At 30.3% G+C, this 17,615-nt stretch overlaps 1 protein-coding gene and 1 long non-coding RNA gene across 2 annotated transcripts; one reads left to right on the forward strand and one right to left on the reverse strand.

The window, feature by feature from the left end:
* Positions 1 to 3,990: 3,990 nt before the first annotated feature.
* Positions 3,991 to 5,166, reverse strand: LOC136986658 (uncharacterized). The gene is made up of 2 exons (XR_010882513.1): positions 4,536 to 5,166; positions 3,991 to 4,409 (listed from the first exon to the last, which is right to left on the reverse strand). It is a non-coding gene; the product is annotated as an uncharacterized lncRNA (long non-coding RNA).
* Positions 5,167 to 13,581: 8,415 nt separating this feature from the next.
* Positions 13,582 to 16,213, forward strand: LOC136986655 (growth arrest-specific protein 1-like). The gene is made up of 2 exons (XM_067284238.1): positions 13,582 to 14,478; positions 16,099 to 16,213. Exon 1 carries the CDS (start codon positions 13,766 to 13,768, stop codon positions 14,471 to 14,473), a length of 708 nt encoding a protein of 235 aa, XP_067140339.1. The 5' UTR covers positions 13,582 to 13,765; the 3' UTR covers positions 14,474 to 14,478; positions 16,099 to 16,213.
* Positions 16,214 to 17,615: the final 1,402 nt, after the last annotated feature.

Genomic DNA, 17,615 nt, shown 5'->3' on the forward strand with positions numbered 1-17,615 from the left:
CAGCCCTCCCCCTGATGAACACTTATGTCAGCCGCCATGTCGGCATCCAACATCTGGAATAATCTGTCTGAAACAATCAGTTGCTTTAAGGCTTCCAGGTCCTTCACTCTCCTCAATTCATAATAGTATTCCCAAGTGGAGGCTAGCCTTGACATAAATTGCATGTGGGTCTCATTGGGCCTACATCTAGCACTTTGGAAATTTTCTAGGCAGCATTGGGCTGATGGTTCATATTCTCAAAATACTAATTTCTTAATGCTCAAATAGTCCTTCAACTTGTTAACCAGTTATATAAATTAAAATGTTTGCAGCCTTTTCCCCCAGAATATTGATCAGTATTTCCGCTTTCATCTCCTCTGGCACATTCTTTGATTGGAACGCTCTCTCTATAGATACAAAAAATAAGTTCCAATTTTCGGACCTAGTTGGGACTGGCAGCGTTAGGGTTTTCACGCTCTTAATCAATTTCTCGATACTTATTACGGGCTCATCACCCTGGTGGCTGTCCACAAGGCTAGGATTATCGTTACTCATTCTGCTTTGACTATTAGCATTAATCCACGCCAGTTCCAACTCATGCTGGTGTTCCTGTTCCCTTTCGGCTTCTGCCCATTCCCTTTCAGCTTCTTGCTCTTCCTTCTGTTTCCTTTCAGCCACAGTAGAGGTTAAAATTTCCAATACAAAATTTGGGTCTCTAGCAAAATCGTCATTTTTTATAATAAGTTTCCTTAACTCCGATATCTTCAGATTATTGTCTATTGTGCCACAAAGCTCTTCTGCCACGATCCATAGATCTTCCTTTCTGACTCCCTTTACGTTTAGCATCCTGCCGTGAATTTCGTTTCCGACAAAGTACAAAATTTTCCTACCTCTTCTCTAGTATAAACCTTGTATATTCCTCAAACCTTTGTGCTGTGCCCAATTATCCACTCAGCTCAGTTGTCGATCAACTCTTCTTATTCTGGATCGTAATCACTTTTTTCACAGATCAAATCTTGTCAATCTGGCTTCACAGTCCTGTTGGCTGCGCCAATGTAGGGAACCCGTTCTGAATCAGCGGATTCCGTCCCGTCAGTTCGTCACACAAAATTAAAACAGTCAGATATTTCTACACAAAAAACTTTATTCTACACTCAGGGACCACCACTTCGCCCTTCTTCTCTCTCCCGTATCCCAAACTCCTCCCTCTGTCCCTCTTCCTGCCTTTTTCTCCCTTCTTTTTGTGGTTTTGTCTATTCCTTTTTACAACCCTTTATTACAACATGCGGATGGATTGCACCCTTTCCGACAAAACCATGAGGGAGGATGAGGGGGTCCAATATCACTACAATATTTATACACTTACTTGCCTTTTTCTTAACTTATTAACTTCGTCTTTTTTAATAATTTTTTTCATGTTTTTGGTCCAATTTTTATCTTTTCATAAATACAATGAGCCATTTTAGCTTATCTTTCACCAACTTTACAAAAAGATGAAAAATCATTTAATTTTATGTCAAAATATAGCTAAATAATAATTTTTATGATTATTTTAAGTTTTTCATATAGTAAGGGGCACAGAGTTGAATTTATCCTTTTTAAACAAATTAATATTTAGAAATATGGTCCATATTTATAGTGAATAAATTTAGATACCTTTTTAATAATTTGAACAAAAAAATATAACTACAGTACAGAATTTATAACAAATTAACTGCAACAAAGAGTAGAAAGAATACTAAAATTAGGATTAGAATGACAAAAAAGAAATTTAGGTACTATTTACATGCTTGAGAAAGAAGGGTAACAGATTGGTAACAGCTGTTTATAGGAAAGATATTTCTGTATCAACATATATACATACTAAATCTGCAGATTTGTACTGATAAAGTTTTTTAATGCTTTATTATGTACAATCAACAACATCACAGGATTTTATCTCAGATAGAGCAAAATATGTACAACAATTTAGATCTCTGATCTAAATTGTGTATATGTTAAAATTATCAATCAATAAATTCACTAAAATCATGTTCCTTAAATAGATTTGTTTATATTTTAACTATCTCATCTATTAAAATTAATAAATTCTAAGGAATTTTTTTCCTTTAAAAAAACCCTAAGAACTACAAGTGAAATTCACTTTTTTAATTCCGATTTCAACAGAGTTTAAAACAGAGAAAGACCAGTAAATTACTTTCACTATTTCTTACTTTATTTTATCTATATATATTTTGCTTGTCAGCCTCTTCAGTGGATATTACACTGTTACATTGCCAGTACTTTTATAATCCATCAAGCTATCCCAGCATGCATCAATACATGTGCCGGTATTTAAATTTATACAATTTACATGTCCTTTAATACAATAATGTTCTATAATATGTCTTTTACAAGATTTTTTACTTTATACAATATTTTAATATTATTTCGGTCAATAATACAATTTGTTATACTGCAGTGCTGTTGCCACGGGGATTCTGTTCTATTTAATCTGATTGCCGCCTCATGCTCTTTCAGCCTCACTTCCAGTTTTCTACAATGCAATAAACAAAAATAGCTACTGGAAAATAACTATTAAAAACAAAAAACCTTGATAATTCCAGCAAAAAAATATTTAATAAAAACGTTTTCGACTGTTTTAAACAGCCTTCATCAGTTAAAACGAACTTAAAAACAAAAGAATGCAGAAAAAGAACTCAAGCAAATATTTAAAATTCAAATTAATTCCAAAGTAAAAATGCCGTTCTGAATAAGAAATTAACAAATTGTGCATGCGCAATATATCTACAAAAGCCCACGTTAACACCGGTTGTATTAACCATAGAGACGCTGATGCTTTGTCCACGGCTTGGAGATCATTTTACCGCAGTACATAACGTTTTTTCTTGTAATAGACAAGTTTTTGCGGCAATATTTTGTTATTTGTTTTTTATTTTTTATTTTAAATATTTGCTTGAGTTCTTTTTCTGCATTCTTTTGTTTTTAAGTTCGTTTTAACTGATGAAGGCTGTTTAAAACAGTCGAAAACGTTTTTATTAAATATTTTTTGCTGGAATTATCAAGGTTTTTTGTTTTTAATTTCCAGTTTTCTTCCCGTTTCTCCAACATAGTATTTCCGTTCTGTACATGTACAGTTTGGTCTAATGATGTGTTCACTTGTTTATAATCGATCAGCGCAAATCGCAACCGTCAATCTCGTAACGGTCAAATCGTAACGGTCAACTCTTTGATAACAGGTGCGTGTCTGGGAATTGTAACGGAATTGTAACGGAATTGTAACGGCTGCGCTGATCGATTATAAACAAGTGAACACATCATTAGACCAAACTGTACACATCAATTCATATACGACTTCTGCCACCTCCAAAGATCTCAAAAGATTCTTCGATTGTGTCTTATTTGCTTTATTAATCAAACAAATGCCTTTGTTTAATTTATTTCTTGTTCACCTACTAAGTTGACAGAAAATAATTCTTTAATACAGATTTTATATTTTTCATAACATTTTGAGATGTATGGTACTTTAATATATAAATTTTCTATTTTTTTATTCTTAACATTATATCTATTATTAATATACGTACTATGCCACTTATGTATAAGCTGTTGTGGATAATCATTTAATAAATATTTTTTAAAAAGATTCTTAATTTCAATTTCAATATATTCTTTTAAATAATAGCTGTAAGACAGTCTACCGAATTCTTTCGGATTAAAGAGACGACCACCTATTAAACATAAATACAGCTACTAAAAAAATTTTAATATTCTTTTAAAGTTGTTCTATTGAATATTTTCTTTAATTCCATCAAAAAAACATTTCATTTTATTCCTATAGAACAATATGATTTATAATTAATTACCTTATTGTTATTACATATTTTTTCGTACTTACAAAACGACAATGTTTCATTTTGTCTTGTAATTGTTACATCTAAATAATTAATTTCATAATTTCTTTCTTCTTCATAAGTAAATTTAATGTTATTATTTAAACTATTTGCATAATTCTTAATGTTTTCAGCTGTGACATCATTTGAGTCGTACAAAACTAATATGTCATCCACATATCTAGCATAAAAAACAATACCTTGAAACTGGAAGATTTTTTCATCTACTGATGCCATACAAATGTCTGCAAGTTTTGGGCCAATTACTGATCCCATTGCAATCCCGTCTCTTTGACGATAATGTTCTGTAGAAATTTTAAAATATTTATTTTTAAAAGTAAACTGAATAAATTCTAAAATATGACAAGGTAAATTATATTTACTTAAACTTTCCATAATAAAATTCCAATTTATTGAAGGATACATAGATTTTACATCCAAAGATAGGAATCTATAAGATTCCCTATTTTGACCTTGCATTAATCTTGAGATTAATTGATCCACATTTTTTACGGTATATTTAGAGTCGGGTATACACTGCAAATAATTTTTTATATAATGTTCCAAATTATATAATACCGAAAATTTAAAATCCACTAAAGGTCTAAAAATCTGTCCCACCTTGTGGGTTTTGAGTCGAATATTAAGTTGCTGGATATGTACATTATTCAAGTTTACGATCTTCTTAAATTCTTGGCTTGTAAACTCCTTTCTATATGTTTTCATTAATTTAATTAGTTTCTTTTTAAGGTCTTCTGTTCGATCGCTGGGTAAAACTTCATATTCATCTGTAGCTACTATTTGTTTTTTCTTTTGTTTAAGTTTGAATTTTTAATAATTATAAGTGCATAAGATTTATCTGCCTTTATAATAGAAATTTGTTTATTTTTAAAAAACTTAATTAATCTATTTATTTTCTTATTTATTTTAATTGCTTTTTTGTCTAATATATAATTCTTGTACGCATCTTTTCCTTTATATTTTTGAAGATCTTTACTTAAATGTTTCCTTAACTGATTTTTATCCTTCTGTTTTCCTGGAATTTGTTGAATCATACTTTCTATTTCAGCCACAACTTCAATAGTTTTTATAAATATAGATAAATTCATGTTACTTCCATATGATAGTAAACGTAGGTAATCCTTTGGCACTTCTATATCTGTTAAATTTATGATTAATTTTTTTATCCATTCTTCTTTCTCTGCAGTTGAAGGGTAATCAAATTTTTTATTCAACTTAATATTCTTTTTAATATTATACTGATCATTTCTATTACTATTTCCATCATTATCATTATTATTATTTCTCTTTTCTAATTTAAATTTTTTAGATTTTTTAGACAATAAAAATATTTGTTTACTTTTTTCCTTATTACTGACTTTATAATTGATCTCTCTATTTTAATTATGTCTCCATACCGACCACTCTATTTTAATTACGAAGACATAATTAAAATAGAGAGATCAATTATAAAGTCAGTAATAAGGAACTTATTACTGACTTTATAACAAATATTTTTATATGTAATACTAAATATTTTTATATTTAGTATTACATTTAATTCAACTCTGATCAACGAAATTTGATTAGAGATGGTCTAAAATAGCTGAATTAATTACTTCTAGTAATGATTAGCCAGCTTATCATTATTAGAAGTAATTAATTCAGCTATTTTAGTCCATAAATCTGCAGTTGTAGTGTTTTCACTTTCCACTATAGATAAATCTTGTGAAGAATTTGATTTAGTTTGCTCACCTGATTGAGTAGGAGAGTCAAACTTCTTTTCTTCTGTAAATTTGGCTATTAATTTTGTATCCAAATTTAAAGGAATTTTTTTTACAAGAACGTTGTTTTTGTCAACTTAAAGGTGGTCTTCCTCTCTTTGATGGAGATCTTTGCAAAGGACCTGAATTCGACTCAATTGCAGAAATTAACAATAACAATAATATGAACTTACATTTGTTCATAGTCAAATTTACCATAATGAAAGTCATTACAATAATTTATTTTAAGATTAACTTCTGGGAAAAAAATTAAATGCCAGTAACATTGAAGACTCGAGAACACCCCACAATTATCAATTATTAATACAATGATAAGTTTGTTTATGGCCATACATCAAACAAGTTTTTGTACATTTTGCTTAAACAATTCTCCAGTCATCCAGGAATGTCAATTTACCTTGTACATGACATGGATATATGCTCATTATGAAAAGAATGTGGCATCCTGCTCTTTCCTATTACAAGCAAAGGCAGTTTTTCACCAAATGTGCTAACACCACAAAAAGACAGTGATGTGTTTTTTTGGACCACTTACTTTCAGCTCATGTAGCATCTTTGAAATTGTGTTTTATTTGATAATATCCACCAAAATAACTCCAACTGATCAGTAAGGGAGTGTTTATTGTCAAAATTTGCTAATAGGTAAGCTAATTTCTTAGGTAGTGCACAAAAATAGCTTTCTAATAGGAAAATCTTGCCAATAAGCAACTTACTATTAGTCAAACTACTTTATACTAAAATGTATAGGATTTTGCCAATGTACTAGAATATCTTGCTTTCAAGCAAACCTTGCTATTAAGGAACTTTCTAATAGATGAGTTCTATTGTACTATATTATTTTTCAAAAATAAGCAGTTTTTTTTTTGTACTTCCTAAAAACTTTATTTCAAATAGTAATTTAGGATTTTTAGGTGAGATTAAAATATAATAACTGTTTATTAAAATTTAGTGTTTTGGTTCATGCATTTTATATTTGTTTTGATTATTATCATTAATTGAATTATATTATATTGTCAAATATGTATTTTACAATTAGTGTTATTTTTGTTTTGAAAGTTATATTTTTTGTACTTAACATTCCAGATTGATTTTTTAAAAATTATCTTTGATTTTGTTCAATGCATTTGTATTTCTGTTTTATTATTTTAAGTCTCAAGTGATTGTTTCCAAATGTTGAGCTAAAATATGAACTAAAAACTGCTTAGTGGTGATAAATGAAAAAATCTAAGGAAATTTAGTAATTTAAAAAAGTAGATATTTGAACAGTTTTCTTGTAATTCTAGTTTTCCATTAGTCTATATCATTTATAATCTTTATATGATTCATGGGGTTATGCATTAATTATGTATACAGTTTAAGGGGGAGGGAGTTGTATCATTATACACAATGGGAGGAAAGGGGTCTAGGCATTGTCTCTGTGGACTTTTTTTACTAGTATTAATGGGATATGGATTTGTTCTTATATGACCACTTACTAGTTGCATGAATAAACTGTCAGTTAAAATAAGTTTTGCAAATATTTTATAAAGTCATTTCTTCAATGTCAGGAATGTCCACGAACTATTTTACATATAATTAAAGAAGAGGTATTTACCAAAAGCACATCATTATACACAACCAAAAGTGGCTCGAAAACTGTATACATGATTAATGGATGACGTCCATATTCAAGTGTTGACATTTATTGAATCTCAAAGAATTATAAAAATTATTCTCATTATATTAAAATGTACTTAATATATTTCTTTAAGAAATCCTTTTTATATCTGAAGTGATGGTCCTATTTTAGATCTTGGTCTTTATACAGTATTTTGGAAAACGTAACATCCTCCTAAAAAAGCAGTTATTATTTTACACAAAAAATAATTTTATCTATAGGAGATTTTTCTTGGATTTGGTATTAGATCAAAACTTTAAGATTTATTATTAACGTGACTTAAAACAAATTTGTTAATACTTTCTAAAAATGCTTAGATATGTAAAATTGTTCCTTTCTTAAAATAAAGATCAGTTTTTTAATTTATTTATCATATATTTCCAAGAAGGCCTGTGAGATAGATTTGTTTGGCTTTGGTTTATGTAAATAGTAAATCTTCCCCATATTTATGCAAAGAAAAAATAAAATGTAGTAATGAACTGTATAAACTTTTCACAATTGTTAAATTTACTCTATTAGAAGTAAGTTTTTAAATGTTCAAAGATAATGACTATTAAGATTAGTATCCAATATCTCTTTTATTTTGTTATTAGTTCAAGTTTTTTTATAAAGAAAATAAAAATATAATACATCATTTATTTTTAAAAAATTTAAAAGATTTTCTGATATTTTTGACACATTTTTTTATTATATTTATTGATTCCGTTACATAAAAACTGTATCTTATATATAACTGAAATATGGATTTTCTGACAGCTTGAAAAGAAATGTATATCTTATATAATTATTCTAAATTAATTTTCATAGACAGTATTTATAATTTAAAATATCCTGTATTGAAGATTTGGCTTATTATTTCATAGTTGCATGGCAACTATTTGAAATGTTTTCTGGTATGCATAAAATCAAATCATGTTAATTTATAGCAGCTTGAAAAGTTGAAAAAAGAAATTTTTATATTTATGTTACGATAACGATTGTTTGCTGCAGATGTAATGTACGTACATTTTATCAACAAATGCAATATAATTAAACAAAATTAAAACATTAGATATAATTAAGTTACGCAGTTTTACGTGTTTCGGTTAGTTATAATAAAATTTCTAATTTGATTAATTAAATGAAACCTTACGCATTTTATTTACTCTGTATAATTTGCATAATAATCAGCAAGACTGTATCACAGTAATTGTGAAATGTTGATGTACAAATTTAATTGAAAAAGGCAAGATTTATATATTAGGGTTTTACATTAAGTTAAATATGATTATGTAAATTATTGATTATGCAAACATTCATTGTGCCAACTTTTACTATTGTTTATATATATATATTTTTTTTTATTTTTTTATTTTAATGTATATTGTATTATTCAGTTTGCTCATTATTTAATTGTTTTTATTTATATTTTTGTTGTGATATTTTACAATGTAGCATGTATATACAGCATTATATATTTTTCCTTTGTGATTGTGAAATACTATCTACAATGTATGGTTGCCAAATAAATGAACAAGCAACTTTTATCAATTTTGAATTATTCTAAGATGATCAAATATGTGAAGCGTAATAAAATTAAGCTGGAAAAATCAAAAGAATAATACTTTTCTTTATTTAATATATATATACATATATATTTAATGTACTTTTGCAATTTGATATTTATTCTATTTTGAAAAATATATGAAGAAAAACTTTTCTAAGGAAATATTATTACTGGTAAATTTACTTTTTAATTCTCAAATATGCAGTTTTTACTTGTCAATAAAAATATTTGCAAGAAGAAATACTTATTTTTCAGTTTTACTTTTAAAATTAAACAGACACAAAAACATTATTAAAATTTATGGTCCAATTTTAATTTTTATTAGTGGTGTCTTTAATTGAATAATTTAGTTGATTTAATTAAGAGTTGAAAATTTCCCATATAAAAATAATAATGTGAAATTTTTCTGATTTTTTAAACCTATATGTAAAACCTTTTAGCTTAATATTTATTTGTTTTTGATTAGAAGATGATTTTGATTTGAAATAATGAACTTCAAAAACCTAACCCCATCATCCATGAATTTAATCACATTAAATCATCAAAGAAGTAATTATAAATGTAATTAATTGAAAGTTTTCATTTGCTATACTGTAATTAAAAATTTAATTATTTGACATTCAAACCATTTCCAATTACCATTCAGAGTTATTAAAATGTATCAATGGTAATATAGATGATAACATTCTTAGGGGCTGTCCATAAATTATGTCTGCGTCTTGAAATTTTTACTTCCCCTCCAGTTTGTCAAGTTTTAGTAACCCCTCCTGTCCCCTTATTACTTTATGAATGATAGACAGCTTAACTATAAACTAAACATACAAGAAATTTTGAAATAAATATAATAAAATGCATAAACTGTATAAAATTTAATGAAATAAACGGTCGTCCACTGAAGTTCAACTCCTCTCCCCTTCCAGTGTGGGACGTCATTTATGAACAGCCCCTTATATATAATAATAATAATTTTTATATTAGTGTAATCCAATTCTTAAGGGCTTAAGAACCGTAATATTTATCCTTGCACGTTTAAATAATATGTAAAACCTGTAACAAAGGAACAGAACACACATTCAATATCATTTGGTTCGCTATGGAAATTTCTTTTTGAAGAAATAGATTTTTTGATACAGTATTGCAGTGAATAATTGACCAATTTACGGTTATCTGACAATAAATTGTAGAGAAATATTAGACTTAACATTGATTTTCTTTTAGAATATAATAAATGTCGGTGCCTTTGAGTTTTCTTTTCCTGCGTTATCGCCGAATGCCACGCAAAGTTCTCATTACGATTATGTGATAAGGACGGAATGTTAACGGAAGTGGTAGCGTATCTAGACCTTTCGGATGTGTTCGTGATCCTATTTTTATTTAACTCGATCAACGAACATATGGCAATGACAAGAATTTCCAGAATAACTGTAGGAAAAATGAACTGGTTTTAATCAAATGTCGATCCTTTGAAACTAAAAAAAGCCTTAAATTTCTGGATGTTTGTTGTTTTCATTGTCAGTGATTGGTCGAAAGCTTTGATTAATATTATTGTTCCGTGCAATGAGAAATGATCTATAGATTCTATTTTTATTGTTGAGTACAGATTGAAATGTTATTTGTATGGTAATTCCTGCGTTTAGACAAATTTAACAAAAGATATACGTAAGGCTGGAAATTGGACAATGATGGTATATTACATACCTTTTAAATTATATTCATAAACAGAATTTCGAGCCAATGTAAATAGTAATATTTGCATCCGTAAATCTTGCACGTTATTCGTGTTCATAGATAAAGTACAGTACCTATACTTATAAAAACAGTGATATTTTATATACAATAGAATAATTTTAGTGTAGATTTAACTTTTTTTCAAAGTAAATCACTATAAATGCATTAAATGTCATGCACGAGTTTACTATATTAAGATGAGAATTAAAAACCTTATGAATTAAGTGTTTTAAAATTAATACTTTTAAATAATTATTCGGGAAGTACAAAATAGTATCTCTGCATACGTATGTATTAATAATTAACGACTATGCGGGAATATAGTGCTGATTAAATAGGAGAATTTATTGTACGAAAATATTCTACCAATTTGATTTATAGTTTAAGGTTGATAAAATATCAACCTTAAACTATAAACCAAATTGGTGATTGTGCAGCAGGTCCCGTTTTTCTAATGGTACGGTATAAATTTTCTTTATTGTGATTGTATAAAATGAAATATCTAAGTACTGTTCCTTTTTTTTTTTATAAATTTCGGTGTAATAAATATAGTTAAAAATTATATTTTAGAGAACAACATCAATTTAACAGTCCTAAAGAAACTAGAATTCGTTTTATGACGTTTCTCATTAAATTGATTTCTAAAAACCATCTTTAAATAGTATTAAAAGTGTGATTCTGTTGTATTTTCACACATCATTCTCATTCACGTACTATTAAAGTGTTTCAGCATAAGGCAGTCCTCTACTTTCGTACATATTTCGTACTTTCGATTTTTATCGAACTATATGGCAAAACGCGCGTACTTTCATGTAACGATTCTCCCCTTCTCATGAACTATTAGTCACTAGTTCCTCCCCACCTCTCCGACATTAATCACATGCATTTTCGGCGTCACAGGTTCAGTCTTGAGGTTAATGTTACCTATGGTTCCAAAATGGCGGCTCGTCTCTGATTCCAGCGAATAGAAGAAAGGAAACAGTGGGGACGCACGTTCTAACCTAACCTTACCTATTCTAATAAATTACAATAATTATTATCAACAAAATTATTAGAATAGGTTAGGTTAGGTTAGAACGTACGTCACTGTTTCCTTTCTTCTATTCGCTGGAATCAGAGACGAGCCGCCATTTTGAAACCATAGGTAACATTAACCAGTCTTGATTTAGCCTTCATGCATCTTGAAAAATTTTTGATCGTGGAAGAATATGATCCCAATGGAGAGCGTATATCTCACGTACCAAGGGAATAGAAAAAGACACAGCATGTTACAGAAGTCTTTATCAAGAAAAGAAAGAGTACAATTCTCAGTTATCTGTTGACAAATTTATAAAGAAAACACCAGGTACTAATCAATAAAAAAATAAATATTTTGAAAACCCTTTTTGATGTTTTTTTTACATGCTCTACTTTCGTACATTTCAACTTTCATACGAAAGTAGAGGACCTCCTTGTATATACTTTCTTTTAGTTAAAATACTCGTTTTTCGACTGATAAATCAATAAGATACAAAAGTTTTGTTATTAATTTATTTAGTAATATTAAATTTTTTTAAAAAAAGTTTCTATTCGTTATGTTTTTCGATATTGGGGCCCATCCCGTAAAACATTAAAATGCATTGTCATTGGACTGTTATGTCCTCAAAGTTTCGGCCTTCTATCTTCATTAGAAGTGAATGAAGCAAGGACGATACAAAGCAATTTAAATAAAAGCGTTTAACAATAACAATAATAACTAAATACTACCGAAATAATAATAAATTTATTTTAAATTCGTATTAGCAAATTTTATTAATACTTTACGCTTACGTAAAGCTTATTAATTCTCTATTTATCTTTATTAATTTTTACATTTTAAACATTAATTTTCATAAAATTAGTCACAATAGTGTGTGTATTATTTAATTAGGATTATAGTAAAACTAAATACAAATAATTGTAATCGACGATAACCGTACATTGATTTAAAAAATGTATGTTATTTTTTGTAAACCAAGCTTAAAATAATAAATTTTATAGAAATAGAACAGATTTTTAAAAATGATCATATATTATTATATTTACAAAGCCATTCGTTAATACTTTCTTCATCAAAATCTAAATAAGGATGTGATTGCGTTAACAGGTTTTGTTTAATTTATAAAATTCAAAATGAATAACGCCATTAATTTCGTGTTTTTTTTTTTTTTAAATTGGCATTTGCATAATATTATGGCATATTTTACAGTCAAATAGGCCCAAGACATGTATACAAGTAGACGTATATATCTATGTACTGTATAGGCTAAGCTTTCTGTGTGCATTTTTTTTTTTTTTTAAATTGATTGATATGTGTTGATAAAGAATGTAATTTTTTAAGTTAGGTCTAAGTACTAGGCACCAATAGAGTAGAATAAGTTCTTTCTCATGTAAAGTGAAAGATTATCCTTCCAAAATTGACCGCGACTGTTATCGAACACTTCAAAAGACATTATCCATCTCTGTCATCGTTACAACTGTGGCAAGACAGCTGAAACGTGTTGTTTTTCAGTTAAGAGAGGCAAAACCTCTAACACTCGGCACGCTGAAAACAATCATTTCTCACAGATGAATTAAAATATGCAGATATTGTAAATAGAAATAAAATAATTTATATTTAATATAGTAGTGTTGTTGCCGAATCTGTTTTATCTGGACACGTTACTAACAGTTGCTAAAACTAATTGATTATCTTACTCGGATATCTAAAATCGAATCTAACGTTAATTGTTTGCAACGAAGGTGTATAATGATGAATTTTAAAGATGTAATGTTACCGCTGGGATCAAAGGCCGGCCGCTTTTGTTTTGGTCAGTAAAACCAAACTAACTCCACACCTGCAGCTGTCAACAACGTCACTCGCCGTTGACGACTTTCTTCAGCTTGTTTCACTCTAATCAATAAACAACGCAGTCTTGACAGTCAAGATAGATGACGGGGGTCAGCGTGTCGCCTATCAGTCACGTGGTGTAGAAAGGTGGAGCTTAAGACGTTCCCGGATGTAGAGTATCTACGAGAAAGGCGATTGGTCGAGCGTACGAGGGTGGAGATTCGTACTCCCCACTTGGCGGAGCTTGGTTCATAACATTGGAAACCGACGAGATGCGGAGACGTGTGTAATAACAGAGCCCGAATCCATTCATGTTGACTCCGTCGAGCCATGAACTGTATTTTCGGGAACGCACTGTTGTTCCTGAGCAGTTTATGTGTAGGGATGTCGACCACCGAACCCGAACAATGCGAAATTGCCAGGATGAAGTGCGCTTATAGAGTGGGTTGCGGGATGGCTTTACGCAGTTACATGATCGACTGTGCCGAAGTCATGGCAGGAAGATCCAAGAGATGTCCCGCTCCCTGCAAACGAGCTCTGGTAGCGTTGATGAGTACCGAAGAAGGTCAAGTACTAGTGGACTGCGATTGTCACAATTCCGAATTCTGCGAGCAAAGTAAAGAACGGATCGAAGTATGTAGGCCCGAGGTGATGAGTGCGATGGCGGAAGATAGTGTGGTATCGTGTTCCGTGGCACAGTGGATCTGCGCTGCCGATCCCCTCTGTTCTACCGCATTAGATTATTACCATAGGTTGTGCAGAAGCATGTTCCATGGTAGAAAGTGCACTCCGCGTTGCAATAACAGTTTGGCAATTCTCAACAGGCAAGACAAAGCGACCAAGTTAAGAACGTGTTATTGTGATGGTAGCGAAGACTTTGCGTGTCACGAAGTGAAACGGAACACAAATTATTTATGTTACGGGAAAATAACTGCTAAAGAAGAAAATGAACTATCGTCCGCGTGTTATTTAGGATATAAACTTCTATTCTGGACTTGTATAGTGTGGAACATCATTTTCACCAAACCGTGGAGATAGTCAAGGTGAGTTATACACAGCTCTAGGCCAGTTTGATATATTACCCGCGTGGCCAAATTTTTGAACGCATTTATTTTACAATTTGATTAATGGAGAAATAAATTCCCGTCTCTATACTTTTCTATTACTATCTTACCGTTTTCCAAAAGGGGAGAGTTCGAGGTCAGTGTACTACCGTCACTTGTCCTTCGAATGTTATGGAGTTTTCGTCGTGGACCAACCAAGAACTGCAATTGCCCCAAAGCAACATCTTTTGTAGATAACCTAGCCGACCTCCTAGATATCTTCATTTCTAGACGGGTTACCTGGTGTGAGGATGACAACTGGCCTCTTTTTACCCTTTAAAAAAAACTGTACGAAAATGTTAATGTGTTCAGCTGTTTTCTAATTTGGAGTGTGTTTTGGTTTGCGAAAAAAACCGCTCCGGGTTATCACTCTTGTTTGTTTTGTCTGCCAGTCAAAAACGACAGAATGCTCTAACGCTTACTCGAAATGTTAAACAAACACTTCTTCAGTTAATAAGTGAATAAAACTAGAATAAAAACAAATGAGATGCGCAATCTCTATTTATTAAAAAATCTAAACTTCGTCGGTTCTCATGTATTTGAGTCAGAAGCTATATTAAAACTGTTTAGGGTCCTGTTTCGGGGCCTCATATTTGTAAATTAATGGCTCTGTCGAACTGGCTCGTATTGTAAATGCGATATTTCTGCCTAATATATAAATAGGAGGGAAATATCTCTCTAGTTTATGACTGAACGTTCGCATATTCATTCTCGAGCTTTTTCTAAAATCGTATCTCGAGTTTTATAATCCAAGTATTCGTTTAAAATGTCGATATTTACTTTTATTTGTTGAATCGGAATTCAAATGTTCATTTAAATTTCCTTACTTGTGCGCGGCTTTCTTTCTCTTAAAGGATTCTCGAGGTGTTTAAAAATAACGCAACGAAGAATATAATCGGCAATTGTTCTTTCATCACTTTTCATTTGGATTTTGTGTTTGAAATTTTTATTTCTTGTTTGTCAGCTATTATAATTACGTAGTACCAAGATATGGGTGGCGTATATATCTCTCCTGTAGTTGTCCGTGCCCGGGGCAGACATGCCAGTCCTTACAACCAATGCCAGATGGCTGACTGAGGTAATGGGAGGGTGGATAAGGCTTGCTTCGGGCTACCCAAAACAGCCCCTAATGACTTTATCTTGTGATTCTTAGCTTAAAAACTTAGTTTTTTACTACGTTGAATCGAATTTTATTAATATTAATCGACCGAAACGTCAGTAATCATTTCTAAATGCGAAACTTCTAGTAGCCTATTGATTTTTAACCCACTTCAAAACCAATACTTTTGACGTTATTCATCAATAGAAGTTTTTCGCATTGACAATAGTGACTGCATGGAAGTTTCGGGCGTATGTAAAAGCACGTGTCTATTGGAGTGAGTGAGTGCCTCTACTGGATCGAAGTCCCGGCGTTTTGTCACGTATCACGTGACCCCCCGAATGGGAACAAATGACCCCGCTGACTCTCCCCGGTTTCGGTTTTCTCCAGAAATAAACCATAATTAATACTTATATGCGAATTTAAACCATAAATTTACCATCATCGTTTTTCTTTTACAGGTTTTTACTGGAGGAAAAAATAAAATCCGTCCCTTCGAGAAAATCTCAGGTTATGTACAGTAAAATTTATATATTAAATTATGTTCAGATTATTAAAATAAAAGACTTTTTTTAATATTTGTGTATTTTTTTAAAATATATATTTTAACAAAATCAAAACGCGAGGACCATTGTTCATTAATTTTATAATTGGGAATTAAATAAAAGAAGAGTCATTTTTGCAACAAAGTTTCTTTTTACATAAAGAATTTAACTGATTTATTCGTCCATGGATAGAAAATCGTCGAAGATCAAACGTCACTGATGCAACGATAGAGAATTATTGTATACATGGACACTTGAAAATTTAAATTTGAATGTTACGATTTCTTAAACCACTTTTTTCCTTTTCTTGTCGCGTAATTTATGTCGCGTTTAGCACGAAACGGCATTCCGAGACGATTATTTTTACCTTTTAGAAAAACCGCAAAGCAAAGGCAGCTGCACACAACCAATTCAGAATGAGTCGATGGAAGACCTGTGACGTCATCAGGCCTCTAAGTCTGTGCCACGTGTAACCCTCGGGTAGTAAATAACACACAAAAGCTTCCCTCACCTGCAGCCTCCTTTGTTTTCATTTTATTCACCTCGGGGAAAAAATCCCTAAATCTTAAAGTTATATATATATATATATATATAACAATATATTCTTAACAGAATATAACTTAAAAACTAAACGGGGGAATTAAAGTTTACAATTAGTCGGAAAGTCTTTTATAATATCAGAGATTTGTTACAAAAAATACTATTTGTAATCTTCAATGAGAGGAGGAAAACTAGTACCGTAATTATTATTCGACATATAAGGACCACCCAGGTTGATAAATACACATTTTGCTATTCCTATTTCAAAGACTCTTATTATTATTATTATAATTAGCCTAAAAAATACAAAAATACGCCAAAGTTCCAAAAAATACTTCAGTCTTAGCTGAAAATTAAAGTAAAAAAAAAAACAAATGTTTACAATAAAATAACTTATTAAATATAATAACTGGTTATAATAATGGCTTTAAGTTATTTTAAAATTCATGGATTAAACTCTAAAATTTTAATTAATAAATAATTTATAATTAAATGTTAATAATCCAACCAGAAATATGGTAGCAAAACAAGAAAAACTACAGCAATTTTTAACAAATGTTCACTTTAAACGTGGTATAATATTGATTAAAATTAAACACATTTTTTAAATACAGTATATGCGATGTGTATTATCCGGTGACGTTTATTGTAAATAAGACCGGAAAGCTTTTAACTAAGCCCTTAATGAACTTCATTGGAAGTTACTTAGCTTATTCGTTATTTAAAAGATAATTTTTCGCTCAGGAGATTTCTTAGAAGTATTCTGACAAAAGAGATTTTCACCCTGCAAAGAAGCTTGAGGGGTAATGAGAACTAACGCACATGCTTCACCACTTCAAGTGGATTGACACATTTCGAGTGCTGGCTTATTTCTTCAACAATCGCTCCATGAT

Source organism: Centruroides vittatus, unplaced genomic scaffold (assembly GCF_030686945.1).
Source record: "Centruroides vittatus isolate TY-2023 unplaced genomic scaffold, ASM3068694v2 scaffold_1167, whole genome shotgun sequence".
Lineage (NCBI taxonomy): Eukaryota > Metazoa > Arthropoda > Arachnida > Scorpiones > Buthidae > Centruroides > Centruroides vittatus.

Excerpts from the sequence above, each read along its gene's own strand:
- LOC136986655 (XM_067284238.1), top strand. The coding sequence starts at position 13,766 with ATGAACTGTATTTTCGGGAACGCACTGTTGTTCCTGAGCAGTTTATGT.